The 22875-nt window shown below is 41.5% G+C and overlaps 1 protein-coding gene across 1 annotated transcript in view; it reads left to right on the top strand.

Annotated features, from left to right (window-relative positions):
• GPC3 (glypican 3) overlaps positions 1-22875 on the top strand; it is a 480497-nt gene that overhangs the window by 9924 nt on the left and 447698 nt on the right. The window contains exon 2 of the mRNA XM_019661231.1: positions 20801-20962. Coding sequence (XP_019516776.1) covers positions 20801-20962 — 162 coding nt within the window. The remainder of the gene's footprint in view (positions 1-20800; positions 20963-22875) is intronic.

Here is a 22875-nt window from a genome sequence, read left to right as displayed (position 1 = left end):
GCTCTTCCCGGGCGAGGCAGATCAGTCGCCGGCTTCTGGACGGCCACTCACAGTGGCTGCTGGCCACCCACGCTAGCTGCTGGCTACACACGGTAGCCCATGGCAGCCCACTGCAGCAGGGGCTGCAGCCTACGCCCTCGCCAGCGACTCACGGCAGCCCAGTTCCAGGTCGAGCTGTTGTTCAGCATCTTAGCTGTGGAGGGCAGTGTCTCTGGCCCTCATATGTGGGATCCGAACCTGGTGTCCCAGGCCAGCTCTTAACCAACGCGCCACTCGGCTGGCCCAGGAACATATTTTTAAAGGGTGAAATAATGAGTTTAGTTTTGAGTTGGTTGAGTTTGAGGGGTCCTTTGATCATTGAAGCAGAAATCTCTGCTAGGTAGTTGAGGCTGCATTTTAGATCATAGAAGAGAGAGAAATCAGGGTTATATTGGGCTGTCGGAAAAGTCATGATGCATTTTGCAACGAAAAACATAGAAAAAATACGTCATGACTTTTCCGACAACCCAATAGATACATGCTTAGACATTATCGGCATATAGATGGTAATTGAAACTCTGGGAATAGATGAGATCACTGTGGAAGAGTATATATATCCTTCTGGAGTTCAGGAGAAGCATAATTGGGACTCATCAGTATATAGGCTCAAGTTGGAAGTCATGGGTGTGGATGATATTTTCCAGGGTTTTGCATGTGACATGTCTTAAGATGTATTTTGCCAACATCTGGTGATTTTTTTAAAAAACTGCCAAAGACTTCAAGAGCTCTCTTGATTAAGAGAAAGTATGAGTATATGTTGTCATGGTCCAAGACTTTGCAAATAAGATAATATACCACCAAACGCGCGCGCACACACACAGAGAGAGAGAGAGAGAGAGAGAGAGAGAGAGAGAGAGAGAGAGAGAGATTTCTATGTAGAGAAATACATTAGAATCAAGGGATCAGATTTCTATGATTTTTGATAGCAATAATTCATAATTATGTGTGTTATTTAAACTGTTTGAAAGTTGTTACTCTTAGCAGTGGGTGGTCTTTCACAATCATACTTACATTTGTGTCATGAAAGCCTTGCTTTCACATATCTTACATACAAACAATGCAGCCACTCATAGAATGTCTGCAAGTTCCGAGTTTCATAGACCTGCCTGGTTCCAACACGGAGGCCCTTCCGGTTCCGCCCCCTCTAGTTCCGCCCCCTTCCAGTATTCCCCCACTGTGGAGAATGAAATCAGTAACAGTGTGTAGCTTTTGGAGCTCTGATCGCTATTTTACTTCAGACTGGGCCCTGCTGGCTAGTCTCTGAAACATGTGGTTCCAAGCAAATACTAGGAATACTTGTGTAATTGGGCTGATCTTTTCTTAAGTGTCTATGGAGATATAATGTTTTTTGTTTGGCAAGGGGAGAGGGTTGTATAATTGTCTGTTTCTCTGGAATGAATGATTTCTTTAATGTCCCTGTTGTTTAAGAGGTTGCCTTCATCAGGGTTTTTTATTGTCACTCAATGTAAGCTTGAAACTTCTTGTTCTCCAGTAGATTTTTTGAGGTCACTTTCAGGTTGATGGGATAGTTTGGAAGGGCCAAAAACGAAGATTATGGAAACTACCATTTAATGAGTGCCTACTATGTGCCAGTTGCTTTATATTTAATCTCTCATTTAATCTACCCAGCAAACCTGAAAGGTAGGTAGGTGGTGTTATCTCCATTTTATAGATGAAAGGTTTACTTTCCAAACATCGTCTAAGTGGTGGAGCCTGGATTTGCCTGCAGATGTGTCTCACTCCATAGCTTAGCTTATGCTATTTCCAGTATACCCATTGGATTATGAGGGGGAGGGAATATGGTCTGGGTACAAAGTATTTGACTTAAATGCCCACACTCGGGGCTGCCAGATGGCTCAGTTGATTAGAGTGCATGCTCTGAGCAACAGGGTTGCCGGTTCGATCCCCACATGGGCCAGTGAGCTGCGCCCGAGCTGTGCTGCCACTGAGCTGCCGGTGGGCAGCTGGATGACTCAGTTGGTGAGAGTACGTGCTCCTAACAACAAGGTTGCCGGTTCGACTACCTCATAGGGTGGTGGGCTGCACCCCCCGCAACTAGATTGAAAATGGCGACTGGATTTGGAGCTGAGCTGTGCCCTCCACAACTAATATTGAAGGACAACAACTTGACTTGGAGCTGATGGGTCCTGGAAAAAAAATGCATTGTTCCCCAATAAAGTTTTTTTTAATGTGACTTTTGTGACATTCTTTACCGTGTGTTCCCCTCCTACTGTAAAGCTGACTCTGTCTTTGCTTGTTTGCCCTCTTCTGCCTACCTGTTATTAGATGAAAGTGTTTCAGTAGCGCTCGTCCTTTGCCCTTTCCGTTCTCTCTCTATTCATTCCCACACTCATTCCCCTGACTTCACTACCTTCGCTGTTTGAATGACCCCCATGTCTCTCTCCATCCTGACCTCTTCCTTGCTTTCCAGTTCATTGTTTCCCAGTTGCCTACTGGCCATCTCCATCCAGAAGTCTTGCCAGTGCTTCACTTTCAACAGAGTCAAAAATGAATCCATTCTTTTCTTTTCCTATTTGCACAAACCTGCCTCTCTCCAACATTCTATATTTCTGGTGATAGCATCTTGGTCTGGTACCCAGGCTTGAAATCTTGAAAGCATCCTTGACTTCTCTTTTTACACATCTCAAATTCAGATTAAATGGTTAAGTCCTGTAAGTCTGCCTCCATCATGTCTGTCACTCTTACCCCTTGGGCATGTGTGCCTTCTACTTAAGCATAACAGGCTGCTACATCATTACTGAAAGAACTCCATAGTTGTCTGCCTCCAAGCCTTTGCCTATAGGCTACCTGACTGTTGTCCCCATCTTTCAAGGTGTCAGTGCAATGCCTTCTTCTTCATGAATCACTGCATGATTCGCCATGACTAGACATGATCATCTCTCCCTTTGAACCCTACTGTCGCTGTACTTCTTCTATGGCCTTGGTTCTCTTTTGCTCTTGTAATTATTTATGTACTTGGCGTTTTCCTTCTCACCAGAGCCTTGCTCCTTAAAGTGTGGCCCTGGACCAGTAGCATTAGCGTCACCTGGGAGCTTATAAGAAATTCAGAATCTCAGGCCCCATCCCAGACATACTGAATCAGAATTGGTATTTTCAAACAAGAGCCTAGGTGATTTGTGTGCATATTAAAGTTTGAAAAGGGCTGCTTCCAAGTGTAAACTCCTTGAGGGTAGGCACCTTGCAGCACTTAAGAGAGGGTCTTGCACATAATAGATAGATCAGTGTTCTTTTGATTTCTCAGGTTGTGCTATGCTTCAGCTATTCATTCATTGATGTGGACTTAGAGACAGATAAGGAAGAAATGTATGGGGGAGTGAGGGAGGAAGAAAGGGTGGGAAGAGGAAGGGGAGAGAGAGATTCATAGAGTTGAGGAGAGAAGGCGAGGGAGAGAATATATGAGAATAAGAATGTGACAATGAATAGGCTAAAGAGAGCCTACAAGATCTCTGGTGGGTTGCTAATAACTTTGTGACTAGTTTGGAAAACAGTCTTTGTTCCCCCAAATGGGTAGAACCCTTAGTTTAGTCCTTGGCTTCATTTAATGTGGCCAGAGGTAAATATCTTCTGAGATCATTTTGTTCTACCCTGGGGACTTAATAGTTTCCCATTTTTTGTTGGCATCCTGGGGTATATCTTCTCTGGCCATCCCCAGAAGTCACAGTGGAAATTTGAAGAGTTTTAAAAAGCCATGGAAGAATTGTGCTCACTGTTTCAAGTAGCCCCTTCTGTTTTCAGAACGAGCTTTTCTGCTTTGCTTTCAAACTTCAAAGTTTATTTCTGAAATAAAGGTTTATTCTCCCCATGGAATTCTAAAGGTTTTTATACAAGTGTTAATTTCTAAAACCTAAGTTGTTTCTTGCCTTTAAAACTCCAGTGCTATGGGTCAATTTAATAACGGTGCCTCAAGGTTCTTTTGGCCTTCGAAAGCTGTCAGATTGCCTTTTCTTTGTTCTTTGAGAAAGTAAGGTTGCCTCATTCACAAAGCCTGAAAGTAATGTTGGAACCAGCATTCATTCAATCATTCAGTCTTCCTTTATCCACCCCTTGACAATATCCAGTTTTATTTTCAAGTTAGGTCCTAGTGGAAATTACACATATTATCACCTAACGAATCTGGGTAAAACTCCCTAAAAGCTCATCACCATTTTAGAGAGTAATGATAAGAAGTAGCCCAAGTTGCTGTGACACCCATAGCTAAGGGGAACAGCGGGTGCTCTGTGCATTCATCACAGCCCTTTCTGGGGCTCAGTATACCTCCAAAGCTACTGAAGGGCCTCCCTTCATCCTCTGTTGTACTGCTCCCCACATCTTCCCTTATCACCTTCCTCCTTTCCACCCTCACACACTCTCTCAACTGGTTATAATTTAGAACAGAAGGTGTTTTATGGTTTGTTATATTTATTAGATGGTTTTGTGTTTCTTTTTCCCTAAAAAAAAAATAGATGAGTGGAATGTTTTATATTTTCCTCTGTATTTTAGTTTTAAGTTGTTTCCTTTTCCTGTAGCTCCTGATTTCCGCCTCTCCTCTCTCTTCCCCCATCTTCCTCTGCCTACTCCACATCCGCCTGCCCTCGGTGATTCTGGAGAGAAAACAGGCTTTCCATTTCTGCCCACATATTTGGTTTGGGTACCTGGTTACTTCTCTGGGGATATTGTGAAATTCGATTCCTTAGTTAGTTTGGAGATGAACAGCTCTAAAATACACACCCACGAATTTACATTCCACTTGCTAAGAATTCTGAGTATTTAAAAGGCTTTTTGTACAGATAGGACAAGGTTAAATATATCTGACTTGTACCTCAGATCACTGCTATGTAGTGGGCATTCTCTCTCACTTTGTCATAATTCTCAATGAATGCAAATGGCATCTTTGTGCTTAGAAATCTCTTTTCTTATACTGAATGCCTTTTCCGTTTTCTGAAGCTAAGGGAGTCCCTTTAAAACTCTGCTAGTGTGGGGCAGAACCGACACTTACCTTGTAGGCTAACCAAATTGTAGCCTGCTTTTCCCTGATGAAGTTATCACATTTCAGGGACATTGTTTCACTTGCAGGATTGTATTGTCCTAGTTTCAAATTTGACTTCAGGTTAGAGAATCTATTCCAGTTAGACTATTCCTTGGTATTTTTTCTTTGTCTTTACGCTTATGGGGATCTTTTGTTTGTGCTGTATCTATTATCTCTTCCAAGCTTGGCCAAGGTTATTAGGTTATGCACTTACGTATAAATATTTAACAAGATAAGTTAGACAAAATGTGCTTGAAGATATTTCAGCCCTCCTCCCCACCTCCACCACTGCCCCAACTCAGGTTTTGTGCACAGAGTCACAGATGGCTGCTATATCTCAAATGTTTAGATTTGGAGGGCATTCCTTTGCACTTTGCTTGATGGACACAATGAAATGGAAGCTTTTGAGTCAATCTTGATTATCAAAATGGTAGCACCCAGTAACAGATAATATGAGGCTCCTCTTCCTATTTTTTTTTCTAACTAGTTATCCCAACTCCCTTAAGCCAGAGAGTTTTAGGTATGAGATTGTGTGTTTTTTAAGAAAATATTTTGGGTAAAGACTAATGTTCTCAAGTCAGGAATAACAATTAGTACCATTCATTAATCAGGGGCATGTTTTGACTTTGAGTCCTGGCTAGGAAATATAAACTGTGAAAGTCACACATATATATGAGCCTCAGGCAAATTTATGACTTGTCAGCCTTTTAAGGTTAAATTCTTAACCCCGAATCGGGTCTGGCTTTATATGTGGATTCCGGCACATTCCTTTGGGCCACTGAACACCACCCCCGCGCCCCCCTCCCCTCATCCCTAGCCCTTTGCTTAACAGCAGCTAATGGCCTAATGAGCAAGAAGGATTTCTGCCTCTTATCAGCTGCCTAAACAGCAACAGGAAGGCTGATATACAGAGTATAGGTCAAAACCTGAGTTCTTGAACCAAAAAACTACAAGGTCAGTTTAGAACTCTGGATATGTGCTATCTCTATAGTCATCAATACCTGTCAGTGAAGGAGTTAGACACTTGAGTTCAAACAAATAGTAATAGTTGTCAAAAGTATGAACAGTTGAATTAATTTTGCTAATAGTTCTTTCAGTCTTTGTTTAGTTCTTCTATAAAGAGTGTTCATATAGTCTTTAATGAGCTTTTAGTTTGCGCCTGGAGGTCGTTATGGTCATGCAGGAGTGTTTGATTGTCAGATGGTGATGATGGTGGAGGCAATGATATTTATATTTTGGCCCAGATTATGGAAGGGGCTGCCAAGTCAAGGTAAATAGATATCTCCTGCTACTTTTACTTCTTTTTAAACTGAGTTTTTGAATAAATATGTACTCAACTTGCCACGAGTCAGAGAAACCTTTGTGCCTCCTCAGACCTTTTCGAGGAGAGTCATTGCCTATTTTTTCGATCTACTTGGAATCCAGGCTCAGACTTACATAGAATAAAAGTTTTAGGGTGTTCAGTGCCCATCATGTGAAAGCCCCTTGACGTTCATCTTCTGTATTTGCGGTTTTTTTGAGAGACAATAATGAAAACATGTTTTTTTTTCAGAGTCCGCTCTGTTATTGAAAACCCTATTTACATAAACAGGCATTGTTGTGGCTTAGGGAAGAATGTGGGATCCGATTCTTTAGCTCCGTGTATATCTTTGCTAAGGCTTGTCTAAATAGAAGTAATGACACTTTAGTCTAAGCAGCTTTTCTCATTTAGGTAAGTAGGGTGGTTTGAAATTTCAGTTTACTAGATAATTGAGTCTCTTCTTCTTAATTATTTCAGGCATGCAGGTTGCTCTCTTGATAGTAAAGACCCTAAAAATCTATTAATCTCCTCAGGCATCCATTTGGTAATAAAATCCAGTGCATTTTCACGGGTTAATTTTCATGACAATGTGAATCCCCGCCCCACTCCCACCCTTGTAGAAGGTCTGCTATCTTTTAGGGCCTTCGTCTCCTCACATTTGCAAAAGCACATTTTAAAAATATATAAGGATGTTGCTGGAATTCCTGGATCTAGAGGAAATTTAAATGTATTCAGATTCATGCTCATTATACAACTTTCATTTAAAGTTTTTAATAGCCCTGTCATATTTCTCAGAAAATCATCTGCCTGACTTTGCCAGACTTGGTTTTCTGCCCTGAATGAAAAACTGAAGATCAGCAAAAGTAGAGCCTAACTAGCCCCTATTCTATCCTTTTTCTAAAAGAAAGAAAGAAGAAAGGAAGGGAGGAAGGGAGGAAGGAAGGGAGGAAGGAAGAAAGGAAGAAAGAAAGAAAGAAAGAAAGAAAGAAAGAAAGAAAGAAAGAAAGAAAGAAAGAAAGAAAGAAAAGAAACTAAAGAAAGAAAGAAACTCTTAGAGGTCATCTGGTGTATAGTGAGGTGGGAAAAAAAAAGCCTAGACCACCTTCACATCTGCTAGTCATTCCCACTGCTGTGCGTTCAATTCAGCAAGTTTTTATTGAGCACCTGTGGTGGGGGCGGTACTAATAATCGTTAACATTTATTGAGCCAGGCACTGTGCTAAACCCTTTATGGGCAACATCCCATGTAATCCTCACAATAGTATTACCAGGTGGGTATTATTATTTCCCCCATTTTACAGATGGGAAAACTGAGGCTTACAGAAGTTTAGTGACTTGTCCAAGGTCAAATTACAAACCGAGTTAAACCCACTTAGTCTGCTTCCAGAGCCATGTTTCTAATTATTACTCTGTGATGGGCTTTGCATTTCTAGGAATTACTCCCCAAACCAGCCTTGAGAACCCAGTATGTGTGAGATGCTGGGGTGTTGGGGACGTGAAGTTAAATACTCCACTCTTCCTGCTCTTGGGGAGGCAGACATGTAGACAGATGGGGACCCTGCATGGAGGGGTCTCCATATCTGTTGAGGGGAAGGAGGAGGTCATGGGAAGAGCAGTGGCTTGAACTTGTGGGAATGCTGCATCCTGCATGCAGCTCAGCAGCCAGGGGTCATGGGCATTCAATTTTCCTGTTCAGTGAAGGTTATCTTCTCTATACGAGTTGAACTGCCTCAGTGATTGCAGCAACCTTTTTCCCATCACTGCCCCAGCTCACGGTAGCGTCGGTTATCTTGAACCCAGCACTTCTCAGACATGTATGGTCAGCACGGTTTGGGAGAATTGGCTCTATAGGTCCTGTGTCAACATTTCTCCTTTATTTCAGTTTTCCCTTTTTTAAAAAAGTAAAAACGAAATGATGCAGGTATTTCTGAACCAAACGGTTGTGGTCTTGAGAGCTGGTGGCTCTCTGAAGGCCGGTCATATAAGACTAGCAGCACATAGGGAGACCTTGAACCCAGGTTTGGCTCGTTCAGCTTGATCTGGAGCCCTCCAGCCATGGCCTCTTGGAGCCTACACTGGACTCTGGAGAGCTCTGTATTTGAATCACCCATGGTTTGACAGGGGAATGAAGTTACTATTAGCAATTTTTGAGTTTTTCAGTGAAATCATGGCAATGGAAAGGAAATCCCCAAATCACCTGTTTGGGTAATTTATTTTTGTTTTCCATAGCTCCTGAAGAAAGCAGGGGAGGAAAAAATCATTACTGAGCATTGTTGAAAAGTCTTTTATGTGTTGCGTTAATAACTTAGATTTTCTTCAATTTTAGGAAACATTTGGTTCAGGGTAAAGTGAACTCACCAACGTGTGTGTGTGTGTGTGTGTGTGTGTGTGTGTGTCTGTTTGATACAACATCGTTTAGCTTCCAACCTCAGCTTACTAAAAAAGCATGTGTCTCCAAGTTTCTTATAGTTGCTCTGTAATGGTTTGCCTGCCAACTCCCCTCCCATGCACTTTCTCCTTCATTAAATCTCTTCCACAGAAAGGGGTTGCCACCAAGTCTAGACTTCAGTAGCATGCAGGAGGAGGGCCAATTAGTGAGGATTTTGATTCATATTACATGAGGGTGGGAGGAGGAGGAGGAAAATCTGTCCTTCTCAGTCCTTCAGATACTCAAGTTCTAACACAACAGTATGTTGAAGATATATAAAATTACTGGAGCATTTACACAGCTATTCCCCAAGATGGCATAAATGCCACAGCACTAGAGCATGTCAGTGTAGACATTCAGATCAGCTGAAGGATAGGAAAAAGGAAAAGATCAATAACACTGCTTCTCACTCAGGGGTCAAGAGTGTCTGATTTTCTTTTGGTTGCATTTTGCTCAGGTGCAGTGTGTATGTTGTACTAACAAGGCAACTGACTCCCTTTTCCACAGGTTCCTATCATACGGGAAAGGGAAAGATAAAATAGAGGGCACAGATTATTTATAGTGGCAGAGAATGTAATTACAAGGCGCAGTGGCTTGAAACTGAAATTTAGGTTAGCCGTTAGGGCTGGGAAAAGCATCTTAACAGTGAGGGCAATTGGGCATCCAAAAGATTTGCCTGGGAGCTGGTTAAACAGTATCTCTGGGAGTGCTGAAGGCTAGGGCAGGTGTAATGTGAAGAGAGACTCCTACAAATCCAGGGTTGGGCTGAAGGCCCAGACTGATAGGCATCTTCCATTGTTGCCCAGCTCTCTTTGTGATTATTTAATTGCTAATAGCTTGAAACAATTTTTTTCATGTATCCAAATATGCCTAATTTGTTGAGCATAACAAAACAAATGCATGTGAGCCATGAGAATGAGGCATTTGCATTGTTTGGAGCACCCTTTTAACAGACTTGCTGGAATATGGGCCAAGGACTGAGGCAATGTAATTATTTTTCACTTCTGCAAGCCTTCTTTCTTCTTGTAATATGGTTCTATTGCTGTTAAAGTAACATTTGGGCTCTGTCAATGTGACTTTCTCAAGGCTGACCCTAGATAAAATTTTGTTTTGATTTTTTTAATCGTTTTAAAAATCTTTTCTTTTTGATTTTGTCACTAGTCCCTATCCAGGTGTTCTGGATTACCTTCCCTCCCTTCATTCCTGTGCTGGAGGAAGATCCCAAGTAAACCCTTCAGCCTTGAGGTACTAGGGAATTACTCAAGACGTGTTGCACTTTGAGACAACACCTGATGAAATTGCTTAACCGAAGTAGTAACGCACCCACGATGAAACATGTAGACATTACTAGGAAAATACTTACAGGTGGGGTAGAGGGAGGGCGCGGAGTGTATTATTGGGTTGTCGGAAAAGTCATGACGTATATTTTCTATGTTTTTCGTTGCAAAAATGCGTCATGACTTTTTCGACAACCTAATAGATGTCTAGGGCTGCCATACAAATTACCTCAAATTTGATGGCTTAACACAACTGAAATTATGATCTTACAGTTCTGGAGGCCAGAAATCCAAAATCAAAGCGTCGGCAGGGCCACATTCCCTTTAAGGCAGCGGTTCCCAGCCTGTGGGTCGCGACCCCTTCGGGGTTTGAACGACCCTTTCACAGGGGTTGCCTAAGACTATCGGAAAACAAAAAGATATTTCCATTACGATTCATGACAGTAGCAAAATTACAGTTATTAGAGTAGCAATGAAAATAATTTTATGGTTGGGGTCACCACAACATGAGGAACTATATTAAGGGGTCATGGCATTAGGAAGGTTGAGAACTGCTGCTTTAAGGGGTCTAGAAGAGAATCCTTCCTTGCCTCTCCCAGCTTCTGGTGGCTCCAGGTCTTCCTTGGTTTGTAGCTGCATCGTTCTGATCTCTGCCCCTGTCTTTGCAAGGCCTTCTACTCTTCCCGAGTCTACCCTCTGAGAGTCTTTTATAAGGACACTTGTTATTGGAGTTAGGCCCATCTCGATAATCCAGGATGACCTCATCCTGAGATCCTTAACTTAGTCACATCTGCAAGACCCTTTTTCCAAATAAGGTCACATTCACATGTTCTGGGGTTTGGGACACGGATATATCTTGTGTGTGTGTCTGTGTGTGGGGGGGGCGAACAACATTCAATCTACTAGAGAAGAGAGCTTTCTGGGCCTCTTAGATTATACCAATTTACCAGAGTTCTCTAAAGGGAACTTGCTCTAGGGAAGCTTAAAATCTGTTGTAAAATTTCAGCATGTTTCCTGAGAGGGATGTGGGTGGCAACTTCTGTTAACCCATTTTCTAAGTGGTTAAATTTAGGACCTGGGGAGCAAAATGACTTACCCAAGTCACTTGGGTTCAGACAAAGAGTTATGAAACAGAATAGGCCACCGTATTCAGCATAGACATTATGTCTTAACTGGATTTTTTCTTAAAACATATATGTTTTTCTAAACACTTTAGCCGTGGAAGGCAATTGTTGCTTGTTACCCACCTGAAAAACTTGTTCACAAGATATTTGGCTGAAGGTGATGGTGTGCTTTCAACTTACCGTAGCTTTTGTGGTTTGCTAAAACATCAGCTATAGGGAATTTTGGAAGCCAGAGATATCTGCGAATCAAGACTGCCCTTTTAGGTCCAGGTATACTGAGTTTTCGGTACAACTTGCATGCAGAGTGGTAAATATATAGTTATCACAGGTGAGACATTCTCTGAAGAAATTCTGTCACACTTGCTTATGACAAAAAGACCTGTTCTAACATATGTGGCAGTGACAATCTTGGTATATAAAGAGATTAGTGAGTTAAAGTATGGCCTTCATGGAAATGCAGAGAGAAGAGAACTTTGGAGGTCACAGGGTCCAGCCTCCTATCGAGTGTAGGAGTCCTTTCTGTAGTATTCATGATATTGCTACCCAAATTATTCTTGAATGCTTGAAGACACAGGGAACTTACTATGTATAGGGAACAAGGTCTCATTGTTGAGTATTTGTTCCTTCATTCGACAAGCATTTATTGAATATGTACCATATACTAGGCATTATGCCATGTCGGGGAATACAAAGATGGCCAAGATATAGCTCCTGGCTACAGAAACTTACAATTTAATAGTAGGGATAAGAACAAGTATACCAATAGCTATAAAACCTAGATTGCAAAATGCAGTATGAGATCTACAAAGTGTGTGGAAAATTCTGAGTTGACAGCTCATTGGGTTTATTTGGTGGGGCATGTAGCTGGGGGAGGGGAGACAGACACTTAAAAGAGACACTTGAGAGAGTGCCTTATGAGATGAGAAGGTTTTAATAGCTGAAGGTAGGGGAAGAGCACTTCAGGGACAGGAATAGCGTGAGCAAAGCAGGAAGCAGGAAATGGAGGCATATGTTTGGAGAACATTAAATAAGAGTTTAATTCTCACCACCACTTTGAGGGGTAGGTATTATTGTCCCCATTTTATAGATCAGGAAGCTGAGGCTCAGAGAGTCAGTAACTTGCCTAAGATCACACGGCTGTTCAGTGGCCAAGTTGGGGTTCACACCCTGGTCTGTCTGATTTCAGAGTCCTTCCCTTTGCCACTACATGCCATCCCATCAGGAAGCTATCTGCCATTAGTTAGCCTCTGGAGACAAAGGGAATGTGGTTATCACATGGGATGAAGCATTGTAAAGGCTGAGTTAGTTGTTGACCTTGCCTTGTCCATGTGTACATATTCATGTATATAGCCAAGTGCTATTAACAAAACCTTCCTAGAAGGGCAGAAGCAAGTTCTTTGCTTCTTTTGTGTCCTCCCAATGCCCAGTCTAGAATGGGCTCAGTGACTATGGATTAGGGGTCATTTAATTAGGCCCATATTTGAGAAGGTGTTTGGTTAACTCACACAGCTGATTTGGTAGCACAGTAGATAACACTTTAGTCTTGGTAGCAAAGGACTCTTTCCCCACAATGTGATTTCATACACAGGGAAAGAGGCCTTGCACTTGGATTGGGCCGAGGGTGTTGAAATTCTCAGCTATGCTTCAGGTCTGCATATTCGAAGATTGTATCTGAAAAATAAAAATTATACATCTCCTGAAAGACAGGATCTCAGTTACTTATCTGAGTAGAATAAGAATTAGTGAAAGAGTGACTAGGAGAGACAAGAAAATTGACTTAGTTTAGTCCCTCTGGCAGAATTCTCAACTGAAAGAATCTTTATTCCAACTCCAGAGTAGCTGGCATTGTTCTCCAAAACAATTTTGTTTTTATTAGTGGTTCCCCCCATCTAACTAAATACACTGTGTGTGTGTGTGTGTGTGTGAGAGAGAGAGAGAGAGAGAGAGAGAGAGAGAGAGAGAGAAAGAGAAAGAAAGGGAAAGAGAGAGATTGTCATTTTTCCCTGCAATAGAGTACCGGTCTTCTAAAAGTTGCTCTGCTAGTATCAATTAACCTGATCTAGTTCGTTTAAAACTGAACTCTCTTGAAGTTCTGGCATTGGTTCCAAGTGAGAGGAGTGAGCATCAAGCCCATACCTCAGTGGGCCTCTTGAGGTACAAAGATGAGTCAGTCAAGGGTCTTTCCATCAAGGAACTTAAATCTAGTGGCGATAAGGCATGCAAATATAACTATGATTGTAAGTTAGAGAGCGTGAGAAGTGTTTTTGTAAAGATACAGAGTGCTATGGGAATTCAAAGGACAGGAAGCTTGTGGAGTACATCTCTTCCTGCTCCTGCAAACACTCTCTCCTGTGAGAATCCAATCCAAAGATAACTAGGAGTCAATTATACCTCAGTAAAACTGGAAAATATAAAACAAACAGAAAACAACCAAAGATGACCAGGAATCATCTTGTCGCAGGGCTATTATGGCTCCCTTTCATGTAGCCCTTGTCACTCCCCACCAGATCACTTTTCCTCTAGCCTTACCAGGTTCCTTGGTAGTGCTCCAATATACCACCAACTTTCACACCCCTGTGACCTTGCTCCATTTTTCCTGGAGGTTTTTAAAGGAGAACGATGTGATCATATAGGTATTTTAGAAATACCTCTCTGGGGCTTGCGTGGAGGGGAGTGTAAAGGCAGGAAGGCCAGTTTGGAGGCTGTTCTATTGGTCCAAGTGAAAAGAGATGAGGTGATAAGGCAGATATGGAAAAGAGGGGAATGATGAGGGACATTTAAAAAGCAGAACCAGGGGCAGTTGGTGAGCTCAGGTGATTAGAGTGCAGTGCTCATAATACCAATGTTGCCAGTTCGATTCCTGCATGGGTCTTTGAGCTGCGACAACTAGATTGAAACAACTACTTGACTTGGAGCTGATGGGTCATGGAAAAGCACGCTGTTCCCCAATAAAATCCTTAAAAAAATTAAGCAGAACCAGTGGGATTAGTGACATTTGGTTATAGGGGAGGTGTCCATAATGACGTAGAGGTTTCTAGTTTCTAGTTAATTCGGGAGCCCATTTTCTGGACTAGTCTGTGAACTCCCTGTTCATTATTATACTCCTTGAGCTGAACATAGACCCTGGCACAAAGTAGGCATTCAGTAAATGTTGGATGAGTGAATCATTCACCACCTTGGCAGGCTGAATGTAATCTTTGAGTACGTATTCCCAAAGCACATGTTGACTGCTGGTTGGGAATGTGGTCCAGAAAGAACCTCTTTGTGAGAGAGGATAGTGATCTAGGGATTCAACCTTTACTGGGCATGACATGATATGCAGTTAATTGACAGTTGGCAGTAGAGATAAAGGTAATTCATTCTTTAATTCTCAGGCTTAGAGAATGGCTTATCTCCAGGGTTGCTTTAAACTCCTAGTACTCCAGTGTGGTAGTGACATTTTGACCTGCTTTTTACACAGGCAGAATCAATGGTGGCCCCAGGCATGATCTTTGATTTAAAGTCTGAGGTTGTGATACCCAGGTGCGCCCTCTGCAAGGTCATGTTCTTTCAGGCTAAATAACAGAAGGGTAACCTTCTGCTGGGTTCCCTAGTTTGACTTCTTCCACCAGCAATCACCACTTTCCCTACCAGTTTCAAATGCAGCCATTTCTTTCATCTGTATTCTTATCTTGATTAGTAAGAAATTAATGAGCGTGTAAGATTTGATTTAGATAATGATTAATTAGTGGAAAAGGTACCGTTCTAATAGCAAGTCACTATTATATGCTGAGGAAATTAGCTAATATTTTTGGATGGCAAATTGACTTGTCCTCCATTTATAAAAAACCTTTTAAAAATGCCTGATATGGTTTTTTTTTCTTCTTAGTTCGTTAGTAGAGCAAACTGCACTTAATCCTTTGGATAATTTTAAAAGGCATCTATTATTTTCCCTACAAGCCATGAAGCAACCAGTTTTGGATATCATTCATTCATTTGCTTAATATTACTTTAATGACAATATTATGTTATTATTTTTAGCATAATGTACCTTTGTTAGCAAAAAAGTAATCTGGCATTCATAAAGGAGACCTTGGCAATGAAATGTGTCAAATCATCATATATACATTGGAAAGATTTCAATTTTCATTGTTACTGAGCCCTGACGATTCACTCTCTTCTGTTGCTGTTTGAATATGTTCTATCTGCTCTTAGGGAAGTATAAGGATTAAGGTCTACATTAATATTTCTGTTCTTTAATGTGTTTTTTAATGTGATATTTGACAATTTATAGTCATTAGCTAAAATTGCAGCCTAGTAAAATAACCAACATATAGAACATAATAAAGTTAATTAGAGAATCGAAGGACTGGAAGTGACCTTGAGGGGTTATTTATTCCATTTCCCAATTTCAGTCTGTAAGACTAATCTTCCTAAATAGCACTCTTCATCGAGTGCCTCTGCTTGAGAACCAATGGTGGTTCTTTATTGCCTATGGGGTCAAGCCCGCAGGCTCTGTCTGCATTCAAGGCCCTTCAAATTCTGGCCTGTCTTACCTGATAAGCTAGCTATTCCCTAGATTCCTGCTTCTCTCTAGGCAGGTTAGTCTTGCCCATGACTCCACTGGTGTCAAACACATTTCACCCGTTGGCCTCTCTAAATCCTTCCCATTCTTTACTGTCTAGTTCAAGTCCCACTGCCTCCTGGAAGTCTTTGCCCCCTAGAGCCTCTGGTGAGCATTCCCTTATCTAGCAAATGTTGTCCATATTACATATTTAAAAAATCAACTTTATTGAGCTATAATTTGTAAACAATAAGATGCACCCATTTTGAGTGAAACATTTAATGAGTTTTGACAAATGTATATATTCATGTAACCACTACCCTAATTAAAATATGGACTATTTCCATTGTCTCAGAAAATATACTGCATGTTTCGTCACCTAACCATAGACCAACGTTTACTGTTCTCTAGCTATTTTTGTGTGTGAAAGTCTGGTCTCTCTTAGCATGAATTTATTTTTTATTTTAATTTTACTTAACGTATATTGAATATTTACCTTATACCAAGAAGGCTAAGAGCTTTACATGCATCATCTTACTCAATCCTTACCATAACTCTCTAAAGTAAGTGCTTTTGATAATCCCATTTTCTAAATAAGGACAAAAAGCCATGTAGAGATTAAATAACCTACCTTTGCTTGCATAGCTATCAAGTGGTGGGGCTAGGACTAAATTATAAGCAACTTGATAAGAGGGGTCATAAGTACTTTTGCTCTTTCCTGCCTACCATAGTGCCTACCATGGTGCTGAGGCCGTTAATACTTACTGATTTGGAATAAAATCCAATAGAACGGATACATTTAAACAGCCCCATATACATTATTCACTGACCTCTTCCAATTAGGGGCAGGGCTCAGCCTGGAATGGCGTCTCTGAATGATTGTGAGCCTGTGACTGCACAGGAAAGAGGAACTGAAGTTCCAGGCCTGGGGGAGGTGGCTAAGGGAAACCAGGAATAGTATGAAATGTCAAGCCCTTGAATGGAGGCAAAATAGAGCAAGAACTGGGCCCAGAGGAAAGAGTCTGTGATACACATCAAAAAGGTAAGACCATGGTCCAGCCAAGTGGTGCGTTGGTTAAGAGCTGGCTTGGGACGACAGCTCTGAGCAGCAGGGCCCCGGTTCGGATCCCACATGAGGGCCAGTGATGCTTCGCCCTCTGCAGCTAAGATGGAGAACAGCGGCTCGACCTGGAAGCTGGGCTGCCGTGAGTCGCCGGCAACGGCATAGGCTGCAGTGGGGCTGGCCATCAGTGGGCATGAGCTATTGTGAGCTGCCATGAGTGGCTGGCAGCCAGCAAGCAGCCGTCCAGTGGCTGGCGACCAATTGCCTCATGCGGGAAGAGCGCAATGATCACAATACCAGCATGGGCCAGTGAAGCGACGTCCTCCACAACTAGACTGAAGAACGAAAGGACAGCAACTTGTCTGTTCCCCTTCCCCAATTCTCCAATAAAATCTTTAAAAAAAAAATAAAAGAAGGCAAGACCACATGTAGCCAAGCAGAAGAGTACACATCTGCAGGGAGCCTTCTGTGGGCCACCTATGGTTTAGCCTCTGGGAGGGGGAGGCAACTGGTAAGGTGTTCAGCTTGCATACACATGGGAATAATCCCCCAGAGAAAAGCTGCCATAACTCAAATATCCCCTTTCAGGTATAAGACCCAGAACTGGACCCAACATGCAAGCAAGACATTGTCTCAAAATAATTAGAAATAAATTGCTTCAGAGTTCTTTCAAGTGAGACATCTATTTGTGTATCTTCAAGATATTTGGAAAATTGATTTTTGTGGTATTTTAAAATACTCTTCCAAGATCAAAGTTAAGCATGCAGATGTAAAATGATCAGGGTCATATGTCGCCACTCCCTCTTTTTAGATCAGACAGACACAAAGTTCTTTACTAGTGTTCTCAGCCTGCAGTGCTCATTAATTCAACACTATATGCACAGGGCTGAATGGGATCGACAGGGCATCTCAAAGGAAATAGGAGTCATTCTCTGCTCTTCAGGTACTAAAATCTAGGGAAGGAGATTATAGTATGAAGGTACTTTTTAATCCTCCCAAATAAATGGAAACTAGCAGCTCTGTAACGACTTCAGTTACTTTTCTTTCTTTCTTTTTTCTCTCTTTCTTTCTCTTATTCTTTTTTTTTTTAACATATGGACATGCAAGTTGTTAAATCCGACATAGTTAAACCCTTTTGGCTCTCCTTATCTCCGTCCCAGGCTATATTGTTTATCTCTATTCCCATTTCCCAGCTGAATTCCATTTTTATAAAAAAAAAATGTGAGCACCTCTTTGATGAGGGTGGTCAACCACTTTTCCTTTCCTTCTAATAAAGGAGTGGTTTTCCTTTAACCTTCTTTTGTTCCTGACATACTTAAATAATGCTTTGCTATTTACTAGGTCTTTTGTAGGTTGCATCTTATTTCTTGAATTGGCCTTTCTGCTTTTATGCACACAAGTATGTACCCATTCTCGGTACATTAGTCATTTTAGTCATTTGTCCTTGGTTTTACTTCTTTTGTAATTTTTAAGATTTTATTGGGGAATTGGGGAGAGGGGAACAGCTTTGGGGAATCAGAGAAGGGGAACAAACAAGTTGCTGCCCTGTTCTTCAGTCTAGTTGTGGAGGACGTTGCTTCACTGGCCCATGTTGGTATTATCATTGAGCTCTTCCCGGCTGAGGCACATCGGTCGCTGGCCACTGAATGGCTACTCGTGGCGGCTCTTGGCAGCTCACGCTGGCTGCCGGCCGCTCAAGCTGGCTGCCGGCCACACACGGTAGCTTATGGCAGCCCACTGTAGCAGAGGCTGCAGCCTACATGGTCACCCGCGACTCACAACAGCCCAGCTTCAGGTCGAGCTGTTGTTCACCATCTTAGCTGTAGAGGGCGCAGCGTCACTGGCCCTCATGTGGGATCCGAACCGGGGCCCTGCTGCTCAGAACTGGCGCTCCCAAGCCAACTCCTAACCAATGAGCCATTTGGCCGGCCCTGGTTTTACTCCTTGTTCATCCCACTTGAGATTCGGTTCTCAGAGTAATTCTTTGTTTTGTTGATGAGGATTCCTCTCTACATTCTTTATTTCTTTCTGTTTTGTTTCTTTTTTTTAATATTTTTATTAGGGAATTAGAGGATGGGAACAGCGCTGGGGAATTGGGGGAAGGGAAACAGACAAGTTGTTGTCCTATTGTTCTTCAGTCTAGTTGTGGAGGATGTTGCTTCACTGGCCCAAGTTGGCACCATCATTGCACTCTTCCCAGGTGAGGCAGATCAGTCGCCGGCTTCTGGACGGCCGCTCATGGCGGCTGCTGGCTACACATGGTAGCCCATGGCAACCTACTGCAGCAGGGGCTGCAGTGTACGCCATGGCCAGCGACTCCCGGCAGCCCAGCTCCAGGTTAAGCTGTTGTTCAGCATCTTAGCTGTAGAGGGCAGTGTCACTGGCCCTCATATGTGGGATCCGAACCGGGGTCCTTTGGCATCCCAAGCCAGCTCTTAACCAACGCGCCACTCGGCTGACCCAAACCCTACCAGTTATGAAAACTGGAACTCATCAACAATGGACATTTAAAACCACAAAAGATTTTATCTATCACATTTAATTTTATGAATGTATTCAAATACAGATTATTTCAAACACACACTGCCTCAGTTTACCAAGAAAGTAAATAAAACCTGGCTAAATGGGACAGGAACTGGGCATATGGAAAGTATCTGCTATCTATAGCCTTTTTCATATCTACATGTGTATTGCAACCCACCTTGTTTAAATCTAGATTAGCCTCTCTTCCCTAAGGGGACCCTTTCCCTTCTTGGTCCAGTAAACTGAATCAGTTTCTACTCCTAGAATAGCATTGCATTTTGCAACCTCAAATAGAAAGAACATAGTGAGCTAGAGCTCGCTGGGTTTTTTTTCCCTGAAGATAATCATAACGCCTTTAAGCTTAGATCATATTTAAAATCGGTTTAAGGCTTGTATGTGAGATTGACATTTATAGGAGATAAATTTGAATTCTGTGTCTCCAGACCCCAGACTGTATTCTGACACATTAAATATCACCTTTCTATCTAGTACTATAAATTGCAGTGCTGAATTAGGTTTGGGGATATGTATTATCTGTACTCTCGTTTCCTACTTTTGTCAGCAGCTCCCTTGAGGAGGGGGAAGTGGAGTGCTTGGAATCAATGCCCTGGACTCCAACAGTGATGTCATGTGAGGAGGAACTTGCAACTTGGACATACTCGTATACATTAAAGCCATGAGTAACTGGAATTCCTAGGGAAATAAGATGTTGTAATAAAAATGCATCTTCTGGTAACTAGTTCCCTAATTTTGGAGTAAGCAGGGAGATCATTTGGCCAATTTTTATGGAAATGCAAAAATAAAAAAGCATTCTACATTATAAGGTAGGTAGCAATGAAGTAGCTCAGGAGTTCAGAGGAAAAAGAGGCCGGCATTTGTGATAGAGCTAGAATGTTGGAGTTGTAAGGGATTTTGGCGAGAGCCTGAATGATAATACTGTTCTTTGGATATGTCCTCTGTGAAGCTTGCCCCAGGACTTTAGTTAAAACAATAACAACAGCAAAGATTTGATATGATATTGATGTTTTATTCATTTATCTCAAAAAGCAACATTGGTTGGCCTGACATACATTTCATTAGGAAATCCTAACTGGAATTTTGAAAATTGCTTCTCGGTTGTGTTCTCATTCATAAATTATAATCAAGAAAAATATATTGTAGGAGTGTAGATTAATCTTTTAACAGACAAATTAAATATCGGTGTTCAATGACGTATGCTTGGTACTATAAATTAGTTTATGCAGAATTTATGAGTGAAACCTAGGCAATTAATTCTAATGGTTATTTAACAAGAATCAGTCATAAGTATAACTGGGAGAAAGTAGGGATTAGTTAAGATAAATACTAATTTTGAATAATCAAGATTTTACTGTATTTTAAAAGACATGTATTGTTTTGCCCTGTTCACCTCTTTTTTTGTGAGTATGTATATTTGTGATATTCTGCTTACTAAAACACGAAAAACTTGTTTGTTTCAGGATCAGATTTGCAAGTATGTCTCCCCAAGGGCCCAACATGCTGCTCAAGAAAGATGGAAGAAAAATACCAACTAACAGCACGATTGAACATGGAACAACTGCTTCAGTCTGCGAGTATGGAGCTCAAGTTCTTAATTATTCAGAATGCTGCGGTTTTCCAAGGTGGGTTCTGGGGATCGTTTTAGATGTGCTGCTCAATGGTATCATTATGTGGGCACTGGGCTTTCAAATGCTAAGTATAATTTATAAATTACCATTTTAGCATTAATACTTGATCTAAAAACCTCCCAGTAAGAGATTCTGTTTAAGGAAAAACACAGTTTTAAAAAAATCTTCATTCCAATCTTTGAAAAGGTGAGTATTGTCAAAAATCATTGTCCAAGGACATTCTGTTTACCTGTATGTAAAGGCTGTAAATCTCTGCAGAAAGAGTAAATATTTTCTCTCAACTGGACTGCAAGACTTGCTTAAAATGCAAAGAAAGTTTGCTTAAATATTAGTTTTAAATATTAGTGAGTTAGATACTTGTGGGAACATGCACAAACTCCTTCTGACCACTGGGACCATTTCCATTTAAGAGGGAGAAACTGGCTTGAGAGCTCTGCTTTTTTCACTTGTGTGCGTGACTTCCATGTCTCCCTTTGTGAGTCTCAGTTCTTACTATGCCTGCATATGACTGTGAAACATGCTGTTGTGGCATTGCCAGATGGGTAGAAAATTACATTTCTCTTTGCAAACTTATGGGGCTATCATGGCAGGATGGAGAGTACCTCCCTTGACTCCAAGACCCAGTTAGGGATGATAGTGGTAGTGGTGATAGCAAGCATGATATGCATATAGCATTATGTGCTAGGTACTCTTAAGTGCCTTACATATACTAATTCATTTACTGCTCACAGTAGCCCTATGAAGTATTATTATTATCCCCATTTTATGGATGAAAATTCAAAGCACAGTGTGGTTAAGTAACTTGCCCAAGGTCACACCACCAATAAATGGTGAAAGCAGGATTTGAACCCAGGTGGCCTGACTCTTACAGTCTATACTTTTTACAGCCTCAATATGGTGCCTCCTCTGAGGGAAAATTAATAATGGGTATTTGGGCTTTCTTCTATCTTTCCTTAAGCAGATAGAATCAGTTGCCTTTTTCTTGCCCCACAAAGAGAGAATTGGGGTCATAGAGAAAAATAACACTTCTGACTGCTTGACATTCCCAATCTTTAGACTTATGACACGTTATAAGACTTAACCTCTTTGAATTGTAAGGTAGGTCGATTGTAGCTTATTTTGTGTATTCTAATGAAATTCTTAGAATTAGCTAAGAAAATTATTCAAATTAGCTAATAAAGCATACATTCACAATAGTTTCTTGGGTCAAAGCCTCAGGGGATGTTGAGTTGATTATATGAAGTACAATACATAAGCTCGAAGTATTTGTGAACCTATTTATGTAGTCAGACTCTTGTGAAGAGTTTGTTGAGACTAACAATTTGGCAATAGAATGAATAATTTAAGCTGATTTTAAAAATACATATACCATTCATGTACTTCTTAGATTGGTTTTGGAGTTGATCTGCTAGCTGAAAGTGGGGTGATAAGAAGTGATGTGACATGAGATTTGGGTTGAAGAAGAGAGCTGAATCTTACTCTTTGGGATGTCAAGGTGCTTCTCAGAATGGAGTATTTGTGATTTGTTTCATTCCCAGAATAACCAGGCCCTCAGATGTAACTGACGACCATTGCCTGCCTGGAGTGGGGTGGTAGAGTGGTCACACTGGTATTCTTGCATGCAGAGTAGCTGACATGACTGTTCATCTGAAGGCCTGGGGTGTCAGCATCTCTATCCAGTCCTGCATTTTGCATATTGTGTTTTTTAGGCCTGGATCAGCACAAGACTAGGAGAGAAAAGAAGTTCTGAAAATATTTTGATTGGATTAGCTTCCAGATATAGCTGCTGTAGCATGGAGGTTGAAAACTAATCATGTGAACAGAGGGTGGAGAGAGTGGGCAGCACCTACTGGTTGTATCTTCTGTCTCTCTCTCTCTCTCTCTCTCTCTCTCTCTCTCTCTCTCTC

This window comes from Hipposideros armiger, unplaced genomic scaffold (assembly GCF_001890085.2).
Source record: "Hipposideros armiger isolate ML-2016 unplaced genomic scaffold, ASM189008v1 scaffold_341, whole genome shotgun sequence".
Lineage (NCBI taxonomy): Eukaryota > Metazoa > Chordata > Mammalia > Chiroptera > Hipposideridae > Hipposideros > Hipposideros armiger.
Note: the sequence above shows the minus strand (reverse complement) of the source record. Positions and strands in the feature narration are given on the sequence as shown.